At 41.7% G+C, this 23,524-nt stretch overlaps 1 protein-coding gene across 1 annotated transcript; it reads left to right on the top strand.

Moving 5' to 3' along the window:
• Positions 1 to 2,679: 2,679 nt before the first annotated feature.
• On the top strand, positions 2,680 to 22,819 carry LOC311229636 (carbonic anhydrase 4-like; the record flags this gene model as incomplete). The annotated part of the gene is made up of 4 exons (XM_084315713.1): positions 2,680 to 2,725; positions 3,999 to 4,169; positions 5,320 to 5,468; positions 22,652 to 22,819. Exons 1-4 carry the CDS (start codon positions 2,701 to 2,703, stop codon positions 22,817 to 22,819), a joined length of 513 nt encoding a protein of 170 aa, XP_084171839.1. The 5' UTR covers positions 2,680 to 2,700.
• Between the last annotated feature and the right edge of the window lie 705 nt (positions 22,820 to 23,524).

Raw genomic sequence — 23,524 nt, 5'->3', positions numbered from 1 at the left:
ATCTCTGCCAACGACGAAAGGGCCTACCTGGAAGAGGTAGAGAACCTGTCACAGTGGTGTCAGGAGAACTGCCTCTCCCTGAACGTCAGCAAAACAAAAGAGATGATTGTGGACTTCAGGAGGTCGGGGGTCAAGGACTACAGCCCCCTCAGCATCGACGGGGCACCAGTTGAGAGAGTGAACAGTTTCAAGTACCTCGGAGCCCACATATCCGAGGACTTGACATGGACCACACACATTGACAGTGTTGTGAAGAAGGCACGACAACGCCTCTACTTCCTCAGGCGCCTAAGGAAGTTCCAAGTCAGTCAGAAGATCCTTAGGAACTTCTACTCATGTACAATAGAGAGCATCCTGACCGGCAACATCACCTCCTGGTTTGGGAATAGCACTGCACAAGACCGTAGCAGACTACAAAGAGTGACACGTTCAGCCGAACGCACAATTAGAGGGGGGCTTCCCACCCTCCAGAACATTTACAACAAGCGGTGCAAGGGGAAGGCTAAGAGAATTATTAAGGACTCGAGCCACCCGAACAACTGCCTCTTTGAACTGCTGCCGTCAGGCAAGCGATACCGGAGTCTTATGGCGAGCACAGAAAGACTCAGAAGGAGCTTCTATCCCCAGGCCATCAGGCTGCTAAACGAACAATAATCGCTAAACGAACAATAATCACTATGCAACAACCATCAAATGCACACAGCACACACACCCACACGCACACACACACTCACTCAAACAAACAACACACTGCAGCACCCACTCTCCACACTTTAGATCACACAAACACACTTACACTTTATATTTATTGATAAAGGATTTGCACTACAACTCGTACACCTACTGTGAATTGTACCTAAACTGCACCTCGTCCATTTATGCCTTGCACTATATAGTATTGTATATTAGTACACTGCACAGTATTGTATATTGTATGGTAACTACGTCTACGAACATTGTACATATGTCTAAACTGAACACTGTGACCTCTTTTTTTTCTTCTAATTTTTACTATGTTTTTATTTCATACTTATCTTGTCATGCACAGTCTCTGGAGCGCAACAGTAAGAAGCATTTTGTACAAAAGTATTCTGTACTTCTGTATGACAACTATTAAAGAAACTTGAAACTCTTTGACAAACTCTAACCTTAACCAGCTCCTTAACAGTGCCTAAACTTAACCGTTCTAACCTTAACCAACTCCGAAACAATGCCTAACCTTAACCTTAACCTTAACCATGCCTAACCTTAACCGGCGAAAGAATACACGCTAAAAAAAAAAATCACGTTAAAAAAAAAATATTCGATGGGATTCGAACTCGCCAGCAAACGAGCCATAGGATCCACAGCCATGTAGTCTTGCCAATAGAGCTATTTCTAGATACTGAATAAGGGGCGGTGACTTATATATATTGAGCTCCGCTCGTGTCGAACCAAGGCGGGATCTCATGCGCATGCGCGGGCACCTGGCGGGATCTCATGCGCATGCGCGGGCACCTCGCGCGAGCACGCCGGCGCACGCAAGCACCTGAGCGAGCACGCCGCCGCCGGTGCACGCACGGGCGCTGGGCGGCGGAAAATGAAAGGCGCATTACCGCACGCCACTACGGTAGAATTGCTTCCGCATTCTTGCACTGCTTGCTTATCATTAAGGAAAACGCATCCCAGATAGCAAAAGGTGTTAATTCAATGTTGATTTATGGTCACAATGCTTGATTTTTGGTTAAGGTCGACGATTGATGTTGAATCACCCATTAACCGCTAAAGCAATTGACTAATATTGAAAACATATCATTGAATCAATATTGTTTTGTGGTTGCATTTTAATGATTGAAATGCCAATATCAATAAATGTTGAATCAATGTACGCTGCTCAACGTATGCTGTCGTCATTAGGCTTGTTCAAGATGGGATAGGCGGACGCAGATCTGCGCAGGTTTTACTACTGCCTCGCCAAGCGCGTTGCATGACGGTTAGAATGTTGTCCGATTTGCTCTGAAAATCTGACGAGGCGAGGCGCGGAACTCCCGCGGGAGCGAGCCGCGCGCAGCCTTCAGAGCGAGGCTCCACAGTACCTCTCAGCTCAGTACCCGGCTGGGAAGCGACTTGCTACGGTCGCGCAAAGCGCCTATTGGCTCAGAAAAGTTGTCAGTCACCAGCCATGTGACAGCCAGGGAGTTATGAGACGTTTTGATTGATTGAAAACTTTATTATGTTATGCGTTATCAACTTATCATCATATCATTATGATAAACTTCAAGCTGTCAGACACACACACACACACATACAGCAGTGTGTTGTGTGTGCGTGCGGCCAGGAGCGCGCAACAAGATGGTATACATTATGGTATATGAATAGTATATTCCACTGTAGCAGTATATGGTGTGCTGTACATTTGAATCTGATCTAATTTTGCACACGGCCATCGCATTATAATGAGCTGGACAGGTGTGTAATGTGTGTGTGGTGACGTGAAAGCGTATCTGCCGCGCGAGACTAGGCGAGAGGCTCTCGTGAAATCGGCAGTGTCCGCCCTCTTAACTCCTCCCCCGGCTTCACTCGGCTACTCTCGTCTACTAGTCGAGGCAAACCGAAATCCATCTTGAACAAGTCCATTGTCTCATCACCCAGACTGCACTGCACTTGTGCTGCCCCGCCTCCCAGAATGCACCTGTGCGGCAGCTTCCTGGCTGCTACCTCATGTCTCTCTGCATCGTTAAGACTGGTGAGTACTGCATGGCAATAATGTCGATTATGTTGTATGTTGTATGTATGCTTTCGATTGCAAACGCCAGCGGAGTAGTGCCGTGTTCGTTTTTACATGGTAGAGAATATTATATTAACCGTTATTCATGCCTGCTAGCTGAAGCTAATTTAGCTAGTAGCGTTAGCAGTTAGCTATGATGAATGTTTCTTGATTTTGGTATAGTGATCCACCTGTTGCATATACTGTTATACATTTTATGTAGGCTAACGTCAGTAACGTTTCAAAATGTGGCTTATGATGTATTCTTTAACAGGATACACTGGCACAATCAGTTAGCTTAGCATTGCTGCTACCTTGCTTGCTAAAAAGTCATGGTAAACCAACATGGCAGGGTGCAGGCATACAGGCCGGGCCTGTCTCTCTCCCTCCCTCCCTAATGTGTTTGTGCTTAAAACAGTGAATGATGACCGCATGTTCTCAGAGCATTTTCAGAGCACTGTTAAACTGTTAAATGGTCATTTTAAAACTAATATAAGAAATTAATGTATATAGTGGTATATTTATGAGGGAAAACAAATATTTGCAACAACTTTTAACATGTATACAGGTAGGTTATTGATAACTAATTCTGCTATGAGTGTCATATTATAATCAATCAAAGCGAGGAACATAGAACCCGGGGAACATAGGACTGGGGGAACATAGGGATGATCCCCTGGTGGGTATCCACTTGCATTCATTGTGCTACAGTAAGCTAGGCTAGCTGGTTTGTATCCACTTGCATTCATTGTGCTACAGTAAGCTAGGCTAGCTGGCCTGTTCTGTTTCCATTCATTGTGCTAAGCTAGGCTAGCTGGTTTGTATCCACTTGCATTCATTGTGCTACAGTAAGCTAGGCTAGCTGGTCTGTATCTGCTTCCATTCATTGTGCTAAGCTAGGCTAGCTGGCCTGTTCTGTTTCCATTCATTGTGCTAAGCTAGGCTAGCTGGTCTGTACCTGCTTCCATTCATTGTGCTAAGCTAGGCTAGCTTGCCTGTTCTGTTTCCATTCATTGCGCTAAGCTAGGCTAGCTTTCAGCAGGATATCTTTCTACTGAATGCACAGAGAGGAAACTGGTATCTATCTTCTTGTCTGACTCTGGAGAAGACGATAAGATAATTTCCCATAATGTTGGCGCATTCTACTTTAAACACTCACTTTTAACATTCACTTTAGACACTTTAAAAAATGTTTAACAGTCCATCATATAATATCTATGTATTACTAAACTATACTATATTTTGTATCCAGGTGACAGCCACTGGCCCACTATCGCCCCAGACCATTGCAATGGTTCCAGACAGTCTCCCATCGACATCGTGTCGGCTAATGCCACCGAGGACTCTGCCCTCACTGCCTTCTCCTTCGTCAACTACGGCAACACCTCTGCCCTGTACGAGAGCGAGAACACCGGCAAGACAGGTGAGCAATGATAGGGACCCTGTATTGAGAAAGGATAGGGACCCTGTATTGGGAAAGGATAGGGACCCTGTATTGAGAAAGGATAGGGACCCTGTATTGAGAAAGGATAGGGACCCTGTATTGGGAAAGGATAGGGACCCTGTATTGAGAAAGGATAGGGACCTGTATTGATAAACTATAGGGAACATGTATTGATAAACGATAGTATTCAGTCACATAAAGAGGAACAAAAATAAACAGGATGATTAGTAGTCATTTAGAACAACGCCACCAGACTGTTTGTAAATAGTTTCTAGTTTGAGGAGAAACAGGATTCCTTTCACTCGAGTCTCCAGTCAGTCTGGGTGTAGTTTGTGTTCAGTGCATCACCTCCATCCCAACAAGAAGACCCCCTGGAGACCCCTGTCCTAGAGGACCTCTCTCCCAGTCCAGACCCCTGTCCAGGACCTCTCTCCCAGTCCAGACCCCTGACCTAGAGGACCTCTCTCCCAGTCCAGACCCCTGACCTAGAGGACCTCTCTCCCAGTCCAGACCCCTGACCTAGACTAGAGGACCTCTCTCCCAGTCCAGACCCCTGACCTAGAGGACCTCTCTCCCAGTCCAGACCCCTGACCTAGAGGACCTCTCTCCCAGTCCAGACCCCTGACCTAGACTAGAGGACCTCTCTCCCAGTCCAGACCCCTGACCTAGGGGTGGTTAAGGACGGGGACATGTAGGCCTAATGTATGGAGATGTTTTTCATCCACATGCTCTTGTACAACCCCATCATGTCTGACTCTGTGTGCATGTTATGCTTGTTCAGTTTATTATTCAACGTTTTGTGCCCTGGCTTTCTGGAATAACTTCTTTTTTTGTATGCAAGAATGTGCTTTAAAACTCAATGCATTATTCTGTGTTTTGGATTATTAAAGCTGCAGTAGGCAACTTCGGAGAAGTTTAGCAAATAGCAGTTATAAATAGAGGACAGTTTAGCAGTTATGAATATAGGACAGTTTAGCAGTTATGAATAGAGGGCAGTTATGAATAGAGGGACAGTTTAGTTAGACGAATTGTGCACCATGACAATTCGACGAAAGGTCATAAGCCAGGATTTGAACCCGTAGCGTCGCGGTACGTAGCTGAACCCACCCTCTGTTTGTTTGTCTTCCAGTCAAAGTGACTCTGAGGAGTGGCGTGCAGGTGTCCGGGGGGGGTCTGTCCGAGGCCTACGACAGCCTACAGTTCCACCTGCACTGGGGCAACGGCTCTGAGGTGAAGGGGTCCAAGCACACGGTGAACGGCAAGCGCTACGCCATGGAGGTACGGGTTCGACTAGGGATCAGACTGGGGGCTAGATCCACAAAGAATGTATTGCACGGTGCTAATTGCACCCTTACTTACAATTCATTATGAATTCAAAATGGGGGACCCTGATGTAAACAAGACGAAAGTCTTTCTCTGGTCTGCATCCCCTTAACAATTGTGTGTATTGAGCCGTACTGTATTGTACCCATTCTGCAATCTGTTAATAAAATGTTCAATCAATCAATCACCTGCACTGTGATTGATTGAATGACATTTGTACTGTACTTTACTGTACATATAAAACCATTGAAACAATAGAAAAAAGATGCAGGTGCGTTGAAAAAGGAGTCCAAAGAAGTGGGCGCAGGCAAGCGTTTTGAGCCCCAGATGTTCATTAACCCCCGCATGGCTTCCCCTCAGATGCACATCGTGAACCTCAAGTCGTCCTACGGCGGGAACACGTCGCTGGGCGTCGCCGACCCCGCCGGGCTGGCTGCCTTCGGCTTCTTCAACGAGGTGAGGATGTGTGTGTGTGTGTTTGGGTGTTCGAACGTTCGGACCTTCGTTCATTATGTTGGCATTCAAATTCTAAATCAACATTAGAAAATTTTCATTTTTAATTAAAAAAATAAATCTATTATTTTTAATTGTTTATGTCTATTCATTCTGTTTAAACCAATGGGGTTTTCTTCACAGTTGCAGATAGAGATTAGGCTACACTAATATTATAGTATTAAAAACTGATGAATTATATTCATTAAAGAAAGTTGATTTAATAAAAGAAAAATACTCACTTTATTCAAATTGAGGATTTAGTTTGAGGATATTTATATATATAAAAAAAGAAATACATTTTTTTTTAAAGATTTTTTTTTAATTAAAAACGTAGGATCAAATGTCCGTTTGAAAAACCCTGACGAAGTTCGAATCCCAAAAACAGGCTTCGGGGACAGCTTTAGTGTGTGTGTGTGTGTGTGTGTGTGTGTGTGTGTGTGAGAGAACAGGGTACAATAGACTCGAGCGCTAAACCATGACTGCGTTTTGACAGGAAATGTCTGGAAATGCGACTAACTCACCTGCCAGTTGGAACGCCTTGACCTCCCACCTGAGCAACGTCATGCTGAAAGGTAAGAGGATGTTTCGATATGTGTTGCCTTGTCCAACGAGAGTTAAATCATCTCCTATCAGGCTGTCTGGCTGCAGGTTCAACAAGTTAAATCATCTCCTATCAGTCTGGCTGCAGGTTCAACAAGTTAAATCATCTCCTATCAGTCTGCCTGTAGGTTCATATAAAACCATTGAAACAATAGAAAAAAGATGCAGGTGCGTTGAAAAAGGAGTCCAAAGAAGTGGGCGCAGGCGAGCGTTTTGAGGCCCAGATGTTCATTAACCCCCGCATGGCTTCCCCTCAGATGCACATCGTGAACCTCAAGTCGTCCTACGGCGGGAACACGTCGCTGGGCGTCACCGACCCCGCCGGGCTGGCTGCCTTCGGCTTCTTCAACGAGGTGAGGATGTGTGTGTGTGTTTGGGCGTTCGAATGTTCGGACCTTCGTTCATTACGTTGGCATTCAAATTCTAAATCAACATTAGAAAATTTTCATTTTTAATTAAAAAAATAAATCTATTATTTTTAATTGTTTATGTCTATTCATTCTGTTTAAACCAATGGGGTTTTTCTTCACAGTTGCAGATAGAGATTAGGCTACACTAATATTATAGTATTAAAAACTGATGAATTATATTCATTAAAGAAAGTTGATTTAATAAAAGAAAAAGACTCACTTTATTCAAATTGAGGATTTAGTTTGAGGATATTTATATATAAAAAAAGAAAAAAACGTCAACCATACAAAGAAGTGATGCAAAAGCTGTACAAAGCCGGCTACAAGCCAAGGCTAGCATATCCGGCGCTGTTATCATTCTTGGGCACCAACGGCCGCAGGTCAGGTCCATATACACCCTTTGAAGCTGAGGATTTCCTGAATCAAAATGCAGCAAATAACCCAAAGCATGACGAAAATGCCGGAATCAGTTAAGCCTCTCTCTAAATATATACCAGTGTTGGAATGACTTTATTGTGTTCATCAATGAGGTCATTCCACCAGTGTTGGAATGACATTGTTGTGTTCATCAAAGTAGCAAACGATATGCAAGTCGTCTATAACAAAGTGTACTGTGTATAATACGATTCATAATACATTATAATTTCAATCTCTGGTCTCTGAGGGGACAAATAAATATCAATGCAAAAAGATCTATCTGGAATATTCTAGGTTTATCGCTCAAATGTCCTGGGTCTCTTAGATCATTCTGGAATGTAAAATAGTCTAGGCACTAGTATATTCTACAACCTTCTAGAATATAAGGCACCATGACAACGAAGCATACAACTCTAACAATAACATTCGGTGTGCATACACATAGCAGATAATAAATTAAATGAAGTGCAATCAGTCCTTAATAATACTTTAAAATTAACCACACATAAACGTATGAGCACAGCAAGGTTATTCTAACAATTTAAGTAATCACTCCATTAAAGGCACATTGAAGCGCTAAAAGGCGCTGCTTTTCTATCTTATCTAATCAGTTAAATCGGTTCTAGTGGCTTCTCCACGTTGATAATTATTTATCTCTTATTCCTTATCTATATCTTTCCATTGATTTTTATTTTAATTAATTTTTTCTTCTCATTACTCTATATTTTTTAAATATATTTTAACTTACATTGTTCTTTTCCAATGTTCTTCACATTAAGGTGTCAATATTACTCTATATTTTTTAAATATATTTTAACTTACATTATTCTTTTCCAATGTTCTTCACATTAAGGTGTCAATATTGCTCTACAATCTTTTCCTTTTTTTTCCCCCACACGTTGGTGGAGGGTTCAAAGGAATATGTCGATAAAGGTTTATTCTCTTTTTTTTATTTTATTTTTTATTTTTATCTTTAGGTTATTTATCACAATACTTCATTACAGTAAGGGAAGGTGCAAGACCAAAAGCGACATTCTATTGTAATAGAATGGAAATGTTAGATCCTATGGCAATGAGCATAGGAAAATTAGGATTACAATGCTCAGTTTGGGCAATCCGGTGGACCATGGGAGAAAGTCAATTGCGGAGGATGTGTTCTTGGAACACAGGCATGTTCGACTTTCTGGGTGAGGGGAAAATAGGGGATTTTTATTTGTATATATATATGTTTTTAAGCTCAGCTCTCAACGGGACCTCATTAATTGGATGTGCATCTATTGTAGCTTCATACTCCAGAAACATTACCAAAAACTACACGAAAACATGCATAGACTATGGCTAGTTTGAATATAATGGTATGGAACACCGGTGGGATAAACAAACAACACAAGCGCAAAAGTGTGCTTACACTGATGAAAAAAGAACATGTGGACGTGGCTCTATTAAGCGAAACGCACATTTTAGAGGGAGACATAAATACGTTAGCGGATAACATATACCATAATATTAGTCACTCTTCTTTTGCTACGAGAACTAGAGGGGTAGCCATAGTCGTCAGACGCAAATTAAATATCGAATTGAAAGGGGTATGGTCGGATGCTGAGGGGCGCATAACTATAGCTAGGATCATACACAATAACAGGAAAATTGCATTGGCAGCGGTATATGCCCCGAATTTGTACGAAGTGGGTTTCTTCACTTCACTAACAGGAGAAATGTTAAACCATCCCGAGTACTCATATATAATAGGTGCGGATTTTAATGCCATTTGGAACCCAAGGATGGACAAAATTTACCTTTCCTTCTCCAGCAAACAAAATAATTCATCTAAAGCAGGGGTAGGCAACCCTAGGCACGCGTGCCTGCATAGGCACGCGGGGGCATTTGCATAGGCACAGGGGGCAGCACTAAAAAAATAATAAAAAAAATAAAAAAAATAAAAAAAATAATTAAAAAAAAATTATTATTTAATTTTTTCTTTTTGCTTTGAAATATTATAGTGAACTATTTTGCACTGTTGTCGCATTTATCTTGTTGAAATCCTCCCACAGGTTCTTTTTACTTCCACATATTTAATTGAGACCCTTTATTTGTTTATTATTTCAATTTAGCTGGAAATACATTGCTACATCATTCAGTAACATTTGCAGAGCCTTATAACAAAAACATTATTACGGTCACCATTGTGACCAGTGGGATTAATCAACACATTTTATTATTTATTTTTCTATTTCATTGAACATTGCACATGTTAAAAGCCTTTTTTTTTACTCAAAATGTGAGTATTACCAAGTCAACTTGTGTTCTTAAAACAATGACAATAAACATAGTTTTATTAGGTTGAAATAATGTGGTTGTGTACTTATTTTTCTGTTAACTTATTATGGATTGAAAACTGAAAACCTTAATGCACAGTAACTGAACTCAATATTTTTAAGTTCTGGTAACTAATAATTCTTTTTTACAGTGTAGTCTTGCGATCAATCAAAACTTATTTACACGATATACCTCACATTCACCCTCCATTCACATCCTGGTGTTCTCCTGGTGTTCTCCATTAGGCCTGTAGGTGGAGCTATGACAGCACACGTACAGTACACACACCGATGGTGTGTGATGTGTCCAAAAATGAATGGGCAAATGTGAGTGAAATGGTCGCACTGTATGCAGCTGTTTGTCTGCATTGCATTCCCCCCCCCCCCCCCCCAACTCAGATTTAGGGTTGATACAGCCATCATAATAATATTGTTAATAATAACAATAACAATAATGATGTAATAATGTACAAATTATCATTAAAAAGACCTGATTATGAGAAAAAAAAATTACGATGCATGGAATATTGTTGAGGCACACTAGTTACAACTATATTTCAAACAGGCACTCCATGTCAAAAAGGTTGCTGACCCCTGATCTAAAGCATTAAAAGATTGGTCGAAATCAACAGGAGTAACTGATTTATGGCGTTCACTTAACCCCATGACCCGCAAGTACTCCTGTCGTTCGGCGAGACACAACACACTATCCAGAATTGATTACGTCTTTGCATCCCCGAGAATATTTGATAAATATGAAGTGGAAATGACACCCAATGCGCTATCGGATCACTGCTACTTAATCCTGAAAGCAACATTTGGTACACTATCTACCCGGGCCCCAAGATGGCGTTTTAATTCGATGCTGCTTAACAACAAGGAATTCATTACACAAATTAAAGAAGCTCTCACAGTATTCCTACAAGATAATGCTAACTCGGTGCAAGATCCCAGAATATTATGGATGTCGGTAAAGAATATGATCAAGGATTTCTCGGATAGATTTACCTCCATATTGTGCAAAAATCAAAACACAAAACTGTCTGAAATGGAAACGCTTTACTCAACGCTTTTTAATTCTTTAAAATACAACAACTCTACTAGACTAGATAACCAAGTTAACATTCTAAAGACAGAGATCAAAGCAATGTACAGACAAAAATCGGAATTGCAAATACGCAGCACTAGACAACAGCAGTACTTCCAAGGTTCTAAACCTAGTCACCTATTAGCCATGCGACTAAGAATTAATGCAAAATTTGCAGATATAACTGCCATTAGGAAACAACAAGCTCTAGTAACAGAACCCAAAATAATAAACGATACATTCAAAGAATTCTACTCTGATTTATATAACTCAGAAACGACCTTTGATCAAGACAAATTAGACACATATCTTAATCAAATTACTCTCCCTAAACTTACGGATGAAGACGCTAAACAGTTAGAAGTACCGATCACATTAGAAGAACTCAAGAAGGCCATATCCGGAATGAAAAACGGCAAAGCTCCGGGAATTGACGGTATCCCATCAGAAATGTACATTTCTTGCTGGGACATATTTGGACCCTTATTACTAAATATGATCTTATACTCAGTCAAAGAGGGAAGCTTCATTGAACACCAAAATACCGCACTCATTTCAGTTCTTCACAAAAAAGACAAAGACCCCACTGAATGCGGTAGTTACCGTCCTTTAAGCCTCCTCGGAACCGATGTCAAACTGTACTCTAAGATATTAGCCATCAGATTGCAAAAGCATATGACGTCTTTAGTTCATCCGGACCAAACAGGCTTCATAAAAGGTCGCCTGATCAATGATAACATAAGGCGAATACTGCACGTACTAGATACAGACAAAGAGGACATCACACCTAAGGCGATACTATCCCTGGATGCTATGAAAGCATTTGACAGGTTGGAATGGTCGTTTCTATGGGCAGTATTGGAAAGGATGGGGTTAGGAAAAGGTTTCATTGATATGATTAAAGTACTATACAAGGACCCATCGGCCAGGATTACAACAGGCACATTCATCTCCGATATCTTTCCGGTATCACGCTCAGCCAGACAAGGTTGCCCTCTTAGTCCCGGACTATTCGATCTATCATTAGAACCTTTAGCACAATTTATAAGACAATCCCAACACATAGAACCAATAGTAATCAAGGGCACACATCATAAAATTAGTTTATATGCGGACGACGTAATATTGTTCATGCAAAACCCCAACAACACATTGCCGCTTATGCTCAAGTTGATAGAGAACTTTGGTGATTTATCGGGATTTTAAATAAATTGGCCTAAGTCGGCTTTTCTTCCTCTTAACACCAGTGCAAAAAAAGAGACAACCCTCCCAGGTGCGATACCCATGGTCAAACATTTCAGATGCTTGGGTGTGGAAATATTTCCCACCATAAGACAAACGGTGAAGCACAATTACACAAAAATACAGAACAAAATCAAGGACGACCTGGACAGGTGGGCAAAACTTAAAAACTCAGTACAGGCAAGGGTATCAATAGTTAAGATGGATGTATTACCAAGAATCAATTTCTTCAGCTCAATGCTTCCGTTACCTCCTCCAGAGGGCTACTGGAAAAGATTACAAACCTCCACATACAAATTTATTTGGAATAACAAACCACCTCGCATAAAAAGATCCACCGCACAGAGAAATAAAGCAGACGGTGGCATGGCAGTCCCAGATTTTTTACAATATTTTAATGCCTTCACATTAAGACCATTGAAGAAGATATGGTTTGACCCCGAGGCTTTGGTATCTTGGAGAGAATTAGAAGAAAACATAGTAGCCCCACAGAGATTGAAAGACATAGCATACACTAAACTTTCAATCAAGCATTGTGAGCGAGAATTTGGCCCAATAATAACCCATGCAATCAGGACATGGCGGGAAACACAAAGGAAATTTCCTAACCCTCAAGTATGGCATAATCACACTCCCATATTCAATAACAATGCTCTCTTAATGGGAAAACGACCTATAAGATTCCCTATATGGGAAGAAAGAGGCATACACTCATTAGGGGATATTTTTAATAACAAGGGCCTCTGTAGTTATGTCGAAATATGCATAAAGTTTAACCTCACCGAGTCCACATGGCTTTTTTACATACAGTTACGACTTTGTATGAGATCTCACGGTGTTCCATTACACATACCAATTGAACACCACAGATACCACAAATTGTTCTATGAAAGAGATACATTGGGAGGTTTTGTATCAGGTTTTTATTACCAATTACTAACGTCCTCGTATGAAATCCTTCAACTAGACAATGTCTGGAGGAGGGATATACCAGACCTAGAAAATGACTTTGATTGGCAAGGAGCCTGGGCAAATGTCCGACTTACATCAAGGAACCCGGATCATCAACAAATCAATCTGAACTATATTCACAGGACATACTTGACTCCTATAAGGCTGTGCAAAATGGGGCTTATACAAGACTCCAAATGCTCCCAATGTACAAATGGGGACGAAGGAACATTTATGCACATGTATTGGGACTGCCCACCAGTTAAGGCATTCTGGAAAGATGTGTCCCAACAATTATCAATACTCGTATTTTGGAATATACCTGTACACCCCGCGGTATTGCTATTGAATGATGTTTTTGAGTTTGCAGTGAATCCACAACTAAAAAGATTGGTTTTATCGGGTATCACAGTAGCTAAAAAACTGATCGCATCACGTTGGTTTCAACCGGAAAAAATGTGCCGGAAAGTGTGGTTTCTTACATATCTCGATGTGATATATCAAGAAATATCTACAGCAAGAATTCTGGGGCTCAATGAATCCAAAATGTCAATGTGGTTAGAAGTGGTGGAGAGAATAAAAGCTAGCCTATAATGGTGATGTCTGGTTAGGAGTGAGGGATAATGGAGGTACTATCCAAGAGGGGGTCCGGGAGGGGGGGGTTTGAGCTGGAGCATATGTGTGTAGGGTTTTAGAAAATAGGTATTAGGGGTATATTATATACTAACATTTATATAATTGTAACTTCGCTGGATATACACTGTATACGGTTAAAATGTTATTATTGACTATTTTTGTTTTATCCTGTTTCTGTACTTGCATATATTTTAACCACCTTTACTGAAAGTTTCATTATACATTGTGTGTTGAGTACTGACTTTTAATGAAGTTTTGTTTTGCAATAATAAAAAAAATTAAAAAAAAAAAAGAAAAAAAAATTTAACGATTTTTTTTTATTAAAAACTTAGGATCAAATGTCCGTTTGAAAAACCCTGACGAAGTTCGAATCCCAAAAACGGGCTTCGGGGACAGCTTTAGTGTGTGTGTGTTTGTGTGTGTGTGTGAGAGAACAGGGTACAATAGACTCGAGCGCTAAACCATGACTGCGTTTTGACAGGAAATGTCTGGAAATGCGACTAACTCACCTGCCAGTTGGAACGCCTTGACCTCCCACCTGAGCAACGTCATGCTGAAAGGTAAGAGGATGTTTCGATATGTGTTGCCTTGTCCAACGAGAGTTAAATCATCTCCTATCAGGCTGTCTGGCTGCAGGTTCAACATGTTAAATCATCTCCTATCAGTCTGGCTGCAGGTTCAACAAGTTAAATCATCTCCTATCAGTCTGCCTGTAGGTTCATATAAAACCATTGAAACAATAGAAAAAAGATGCAGGTGCGTTGAAAAAGGAGTCCAAAGAAGTGGGCGCAGGCGAGCGTTTTGAGCCCCAGATGTTCATTAACCCCCGCATGGCTTCCCCTCAGATGCACATCGTGAACCTCAAGTCGTCCTACGGCGGGAACACGTCGCTGGGCGTCGCCGACCCCGCCGGGCTGGCTGCCTTCGGCTTCTTCAACGAGGTGAGGATGTGTGTGTGTGTTTGGGCGTTCGAACGTTCGGACCTTCGTTCATTACGTTGGCATTCAAATTCTAAATCAACATTAGAAAATTTTCATTTTTAATTAAAAAAATAAATCTATTATTTTTAATTGTTTATGTCTATTCATTCTGTTTAAACCAATGGGGTTTTTCTTCACAGTTGCAGATAGAGATTAGGCTACACTAATATTATAGTATTAAAAACTGATGAATTATATTCATTAAAGAAAGTTGATTTAATAAAAGAAAAAGACTCACTTTATTCAAATTGAGGATTTAGTTTGAGGATATTTATATATATAAAAAAAGAAATACATTTTTTTTTTAAAGATTTTTTTTTATTAAAAACGTAGGATCAAATGTCCGTTTGAAAAACCCTGACGAAGTTCGAATCCCAAAAACAGGCTTCAGGGACAGCTTTAGTGTGTGTGTGTGTGTGTGTGTGTGTGTGTGAGAGAACAGGGTACAATAGACTCGAGCGCTAAACCATGACTGCGTTTTGACAGGAAATGTCTGGAAATGCGACTAACTCACCTGCCAGTTGGAACGCCTTGACCTCCCACCTGAGCAACGTCATGCTGAAAGGTAAGAGGATGTTTCGATATGTGTTGCCTTGTCCAACGAGAGTTAAATCATCTCCTATCAGTCTGGCTGCAGGTTCAACAAGTTAAATCATCTCCTATCAGTCTGCCTGTAGGTTCATATAAAACCATTGAAACAATAGAAAAAAGATGCAGGTGCGTTGAAAAAGGAGTCCAAAGAAGTGGGCGCAGGCGAGCGTTTTGAGCCCCAGATGTTCATTAACCCCCGCATGGCTTCCCCTCAGATGCACATCGTGAACCTCAAGTCGTCCTACGGCGGAAACACGTCGCTGGGCGTCGCCGACCCCGCCGGGCTGGCTGCCTTCGGCTTCTTCAACGAGGTGAGGATGTGTGTGTGTGTTTGGGCGTTCGAACGTTCGGACCTTCGTTCATTACGTTGGCATTCAAATTCTAAATCAACATTAGAAAATTTTCATTTTTAATTAAAAAAATAAATCTATTTTTAATTGTTTATGTCTATTCATTCTGTTTAAACCAATGGGGTTTTTCTTCACAGTTGCAGATAGAGATTAGGCTACACTAATATTATAGTATTAAAAACTGATGAATTATATTCATTAAAGAAAGTTGATTTAATAAAAGAAAAAGACTCACTTTATTCAAATTGAGGATTTAGTTTGAGGATATTTATATATATAAAAAAAGAAATACATTTTTTTTTTAAAGATTTTTTTTAATTAAAAACGTAGGATCAAATGTCCGTTTGAAAAACCCTGACGAAGTTCGAATCCCAAAAACAGGCTTCAGGGACAGCATTAGTGTGTGTGTGTGTGTGTGTGAGAGAACAGGGTACAATAGACTCGAGCGCTAAACCATGACTGCGTTTTGACAGGAAATGTCTGGAAATGCGACTAACTCACCTGCCAGTTGGAACGCCTTGACCTCCCACCTGAGCAACGTCATGCTGAAAGGTAAGAGGATGTTTCGATATGTGTTGCCTTGTCCAACGAGAGTTAAATCATCTCCTATCAGGCTGTCTGGCTGCAGGTTCAACAAGTTAAATCATCTCCTATCAGTCTGGCTGCAGGTTCAACAAGTTAAATCATCTCCTATCAGTCTGCCTGTAGGTTCATATAAAACCATTGAAACAATAGAAAAAAGATGCAGGTGCGTTGAAAAAGGAGTCCAAAGAAGTGGGCGCAGGCGAGCGTTTTGAGCCCCAGATGTTCATTAACCCCCGCATGGCTTCCCCTCAGATGCACATCGTGAACCTCAAGTCGTCCTACGGCGGGAACACGTCGCTGGGCGTCGCCGACCCCGCCGGGCTGGCTGCCTTCGGCTTCTTCAACGAGGTGAGGATGTGTGTGTGTGTTTGGGCGTTCGAACGTTCGGACCTTCGTTCATTACGTTGGCATTCAAATTCTAAATCAACATTAGAAAATTTTCATTTTTAATTAAAAAAATAAATCTATTATTTTTAATTGTTTATGTCTATTCATTCTGTTTAAACCAATGGGGTTTTTCTTCACAGTTGCAGATAGAGATTAGGCTACACTAATATTATAGTATTAAAAACTGATGAATTATATTCATTAAAGAAAGTTGATTTAATAAAAGAAAAAGACTCGTTGTTACTTGTTACTGTAGACCTACAGAGTGAGTAATTGAGTGATTAAAAAAAATCGCACTCGTGTGAAGTGAGGGGTGCTCTTATCATCGTACATCATCTCACCTCTCTTCCTCAGCTGCTGCTCGACAGTTTGACCCCAAGCTGACCGACCAGGACTACAGCGAAACTGTCAAGAAGTGGCTTCGTTATGCGCCAGACCGGGAGGGAGGCATCTCAAGGAACCGAAGTGACCCAAACTTAAGTCAAGCGAACCAGAGTCAAACTTAGGGTACCCCAGCACAGCACACACTGTTTCCCTGGTTCATACAGTACAAGGAATTACCCTCATGGACACTGTTCTTCCATGGATGGCATCTACTTGAATGACTGGCTGCTTCAGCCTGTTCTTGGAACCGAAGTGACCCAAACTTAATTGTCAAGCGAACCAGAGTCAAACTTAGGGTACCCCAGCACACTGTTTCCCTGGTTCATACAGTACAAGGAATTACCCTCATGGACATTGTTCTTCCATGGACGGCATCTACTTGAATGACTTGCTGCTTCAGCCTGTTCTTGCAGTGTTTATTTTTTTTATTTTTTATTTTAACCTTTATTTACCCAGGGTAGGTTCGCTGAGCACGGATGCTCTTTTTCAGCTACGCCCTGCTTCACATTCACAGAGTTCCATTCACACCTGGGAGCTTCCCAGGCCTAACAAAATTAATAGTTGGTTTCAGGTTGCCGACCGACCCTGCCGATTTAGGTGCGACCCAATATATTTTATGAGTTTTTAGGAAAAAATTATATATATATATTTTTTTTTAATAAAGTTTCATAGAAATCTTAGTCAAACATTTAGTATTATGGATATTAAACATGCTGGCAGAGTACATGCATCCATGTTGTTGTGAACATTTTAATTAAATAAAGAAATTCCCTATCCATAGTCGCCGTGGGAAAGAATAAAATAAAAAAATTAAATTAAATAAATTCCCTACCTACCCATGGCCAAACTGACAACCAACCTGAAACCAACTATTAATTTTGTTAGGCCCCAGTACAACCACAGTCTGACACTGTTGGCCACTGAGCAACTCCACTGGAGCAGTTGGGGGTTTAGTGCCTTGCTCAAGGGCACTTCAGCGGTTGGTGTTAAGGGTATGGGAGAGAGTTATATGGGAGAGAGTTATAGAAACATTAGGGGTGTAACGGTACACAAAATCCACGGTTCGGTACGTACCTCGGTTTTGAAGACACGGTTCGGTATTATTTTCGGTACAGTGGGGGGGGGGGGGGAATCCAAAAAAAATTGCTTTTCATTTATCTATTTATTTAACTATTAAACAATATAAAACGAATTGGCCATAATTGATTGAGCAAACTAATGCTTACTGCTGTAACCTACAGTTACAGCCTTCGACACTGTCAATCACACCATTCTGATTGACAAGCTAAAAGCAATTGGTTTTGATAGTTTATCAGTGAGCTGGATACAATCCTACCTGGAGGGGAGGGAACAGATGGTGGAAGTAAACGGTACACTATCCCCCCCCCTCACAGTGAGCTGTGGTGTTCCACAAGGAAGCATACTAGGACCGCTACTATTCCTAATTTATGCAAATGACATGTCGTCAGCTTGTGACTGCAACTTGTTCCTGTTTGCGGACGACTCAGCCCTGCTGGTCTCTGACAAGAACAAGTTACAGGTTGAAAAAGCCCTCAGCTCGGAACTAGGCAAAATCTGCATATGGCTCGCCGACAACAAACTATCATTACACATGGGCAAAACAGAGTCCATTCTCTTCGGTTCAAATAACAAACTCAGCAAGACCGACGGCTTCTCGGTTACAGTGGGTGACAATATTATCACAAGGAAAGATGAAATTACCTACCTGGGTTCCATCCTAGAGGCTAATCTTTCCTGTGACAAAATGGCATCCAATGTAATAAAAAAAGTCAACCAACGAACGCGATTCTTGTACCGGATCTCCGCTCTGGTAAACAAGAATACCCTGAGGACTCTAGCAGGAGCACTCATTCAAGGGTACTACGACTATGCTTGCACCTCATGGTACCAAAGCACCTCAAAGGCACTAAAAAACAAATTACAAACATCTCAAAACAAGCTAGTCAGACTACTACTTGACCTGACTCCTAGAACCCACCTCACCCCTGCCCACTTTGACAACCTAGGATGGCTTAGAGTAGACGACAGAGTACAGCAACTTGCAATGGGCCTGGTCTACAAGATACACTACGCGACCAAGGTACCCATGTACATGTCAAAATACTTCCCAAAGGTCAGTGAATACCACGATCACAACACCAGAGGGAGCTCCACAAATCATGTAAAACCCAGATTCGGATCAAACAAGGGACTAAACACGTTTCGCAATTATGCCACATCAATGTGGAACGCCCTGCCTAAAGCTGTAAAGGAATGTGAATCACTACCCACCTTCAAAAACACTCTCAAAAAACACCTACGTGAGACTGCAATTCGAAACTGGCCCCTACAAATGTCCTAACCTAGTTGTACAGTAAATGACCAAGGAAGGCTTTGTCAATATTCCAATGTACAGTGTAAAATGTGTGTGTGTCCCCTTCCCAACCCCCCCCCCCCCCCACCTCCAATGTACAGCCCTCACCCAACCCACCCAACCCCACCCCACCCAACCAACCTCCTCCAATGTACAGTTTCTATGCCAAATGTATATACACTCCTTTTCTGGACACTTTTGTATCACAAACAGTACTGTATTTGCAAATCTGATATGTCATAAATGTATAGATGTAGCAGTACTGTCTATCTGTATGTCATGTATGTCATATATGTTATGATGAATTGAAAATGGGGGACCCTGATGTAAACAAGTCGAAAGTCTTTCTCTGGTCTGCATCCCCTTAACAATTGTATGTATTGAGCTGTACTGTACTGTACCCATTCTGCAATCTGTTAAACTTTTCAATCAATCAATCAAACCTACTAATAACACTTAAGTAAATCTGAAGATTATTATATAGCAGATGCCTTGGAGGATAAGTCGTGGACAACTGTAGATCATCTAAGCTCCACTGTGTTTAAATTCAAATCCTATGCCATTGTTTATATTTAACCCTTGTGTCTGAAAACTAAAGTATTATACTCTTATTAGGGGACTAAATTGAAAAACTCCATAAAAAGATTATGTTGAAATAATTTCCCACTTTCTTTTCCATAAATATTTTATTCAACTTCAGCCCTGATCATAACCATTTTTTATATTATTTTTGTAATGAAATACTCCCACTTTTCTGAAAAGAGTTGTTAAATATGACAAAAAAAAGAATATGTGGTGGTTATGATCGGGCTGAAGTGGAATAAACAATTTATGAAGAGTAAAAAAAAAAATACAAGATAATTAAAAGATTATGCCACATATTATGTTGGCTCATCACTGCAAAGTTATCAAACAAATACGAATCTGATCAGACACAAGGGTTAAGTTGTTGTTCCCTTTCTAATTTCCTCAAACATCTAGTCTAGTTAATGTGATCAATATTATTTGACAATTGATGCTTTTTGTTGGACATTTCAGTCAGTAGTGAGCTCATACTTTGAGCTCATAAATTTATAGTTAAAATGATTGCAATCTTGTCTTCGTTGTGCATGAATGCGTGTGCTCACCACACACAATATGTGTGTCACTATTCTGGCAGTGGCTATATTGTTAATGAAAGCCTGTTATAAGGTCTGTTATTTGTTTTTTGTAAAAAGTTTTAGTCACTGGAAGTTCTGATACCCTAGAAAAAAAAAATTCATATTAAAGCCATGTTGTCATTTTTGTTCACACATTTTTGGAAATATGGTCATATAAGAATTTTATTATTATTTATTTAACAATAGTGTGTTTAACAGCAGGAAAAAAACATGTAATGTTATGATGTATACATATCAGCAGCAATATTTTAATGTAAAATGTACATTAATCAGTATTGATTCCTTAACTTTACAAGTTACAAGTAGATGTACAAGTTACAAATGTACAAGTAGAGTACCATTTAGATTATGGTTGAATAAACATTGATGTCTAACATTGATTCAATATAAAATCAACTAAAATGTGCATGTAGATTACCATTTAGATTATGGTTGAATAAACATTGATGTCTAACATTGATTCAATATAAAATCAAGTAAAATGTGCATGTAGATTACCATTTAGATGATGGTTGAATCAACATTGATATAGTATCAGCTATGGTTGACACCTAACGTTGATTCAACGTTAGGGTCATAGACAACGATCTATATAATTTAGATGTCAGGCTTCAACATAGATTCAATATTTCTGCTGAACCCTATTTCAACGTTGATTCACTCATTTTTTGCTATCTGGGATACCAACGCACGCAGTAAAATACAGCCAATTAATTCATAATCAACACAGACCCGCCCCACACAGCTACTAAAAATCACTCACCATTGACGACGTTACAGGAAATAGTGTCCCTCGTAAATAAACTCCCTCCCATCTGATCACTTGTAAATTAAATCCATCCTTCGATATTTTCTGATGAAAAAGGTCTCCATTCATCTTCCCCAGCCAGCCCACTGAGAGCGAGACTAAGTCGGCCCGTCTGACCTGGTAGTCCGATAACCTTGGTCGTGGGGGTCTATCTTGGTAGGTTTCAATGCAACTCCCGGTTCTCCCTGGCCACAGGTAAACACATGTTTCGCGAATCCTCTCCCAAATTGCTTATACTATCTCCGATTACTGGCGATCACTGGTGATAACATCATCACAGTCACGCTGCGGTCCTAATGTTGGCGCAAAGTTTAATTTAGCCTACTGTGTTGTTACAGCTGTACTGTATTGTACCTGTTGAATATAGAGGGTGTATGTATGGTTGTAACTGACTGTAATTGCTCTCTACTGCCCTCATGACTGCATGTATATCTGTGTCCACTGGAGGGCGCTGTAGGCGGAGCGTCTACTGTCTACACCAGGTTGGGACTATATAAACCTTGGTTCCCTCCTACTGTTCCTTCTTCTCACTTCTACCCCTCCCGGAGAGGAGATCATATGTGCTGCTGTATTATGAGACAACGTGATAAATAAACCGCTGCCAGCAGAGCAAGGCCAAAGATAGAATACCATGCCTCTTGTATACATTATTGTTGCCCTATTGCTAAATCTGTTAACAGGTTATGGGCCCAGATCTCGCAGGGGCGAAATAATAAAGGTAGTTAGCTTAGCTGACGTGTAGGCCAGAGCAGCACCGGGAGTACCGCGTGGCTAGATACTAGGCCAACGGAGCTTAAGCTACACCAACCACCTACCACCAAGAAAGAGGATGGCGACCAAGGGAAGAAGCAAGTGGCCCACATTTAACGGGAAAGCGGAAGGATATGAGCTCTGGGAAGAGCGCATGCTATGTTGCATGCACGGCGCGGGACTCAAGGCGGTGATCCTGGCGGCCCCCGCGGGGCCACTGACGGCGGAGGACCAAGCACAAGACGACAAACTAAACGCGGACGCATACTGTGAGTTGGCGCCGCTGCTCGACGATACGAGCTTGGGACTAATATTTCGCGACACGAAGGACAAAGGCAGAGAAAGCCTGGGAGTGTTGAGGGAGCATTACATCGGACGGGGAAGGCCCCGAGTAGTGTCCCTCTACGTAACGTTAATGGCCCTGAAGAAGGGGCACACAGAGACGATGACAGAATACATCATCCGAGCTGAGCAGATCATGACGGCGCTCAAGAGTGCAGGAGAGGCACCAGGAGAGGGCCTAATGATGGCAATGGTGATGAGAGGACTGCCGGAGTTATACAGGCCGTTTGCGCTACTGGTTACCCACGGTTCAACGGACATGACATTGGGGCAGTTCAAAGCCAAGCTGCAGAACTTTGAGGCTTCAGAGGATATCCACCCAGACGTCGCGGAAGTGGGGGGGGATAGCACTGAAAGCCCGAGCGACACAGAGGGAAAGGGCCAGGCCCACGACGGAGCTGACGTGTTGGCGATGCGGAGAGAACGGGCATCGGAGAGATAACTGCAACAGGACAGTCTGGTGCAACTTCTGCAGATCATCGGGGCACACAGACAAAGAGTGCCGAAAGAAACGAGACCAGAGCGCCCGATACGCACATGGGCAAGATGTCGGCCAGAGACGAGGCGGCGCACATGGACAAGATGGCGGCGACGGACGAGACCGCGACTACAAACAAGATGGCGGCGATGGACGAGATCGCGGCCGCCGCCAAGATGGCGACTGTGGACGAGATGGCGACTACAGACAAGATGGCGGCAACAGAGATCGTGTGAGGGGTCGAGATGACGCACGAAGAGCGGCGAGACGAGAGGATTTCATCTTCGGGGCCCGGCCAACACAGCACCGGCAGCTCCCGAGGAGGGGGTTGATCGTAGATACAGGTGCGTCGTCCCACATCATCAACGACAGGAGCAGTTTCAAGAACTTCGATAAATCCTTCGAGCCGGAGGGACACAGCATGGAGCTGGCAGACGGGAAGCGCACCTACGGGTTGGCGCAAGGGAGAGGAGACGCACAGGTTTGCCTTATAGACAGTAAGGGACGCCGGTGTACAGTGACATTAAAGAATGCTTTATATATACCCTCGTTCCCACAAGAACTATTCTCAGTCAAATCTGCTACTGCTAACGGCACCGAAGTGTTCTTCAGTGAAGGTAAAGATGTTCTTGTAGAATGAGATGGTACGCGGTTTAATATCGACGTATA

This window comes from Notolepis coatsorum (assembly GCF_963971535.1).
Source record: "Notolepis coatsorum genome assembly, chromosome: 6".
Classification (NCBI taxonomy): domain Eukaryota; kingdom Metazoa; phylum Chordata; class Actinopteri; order Aulopiformes; family Paralepididae; genus Notolepis; species Notolepis coatsorum.
This window is presented reverse-complemented; position numbering and strand designations above follow the sequence as displayed.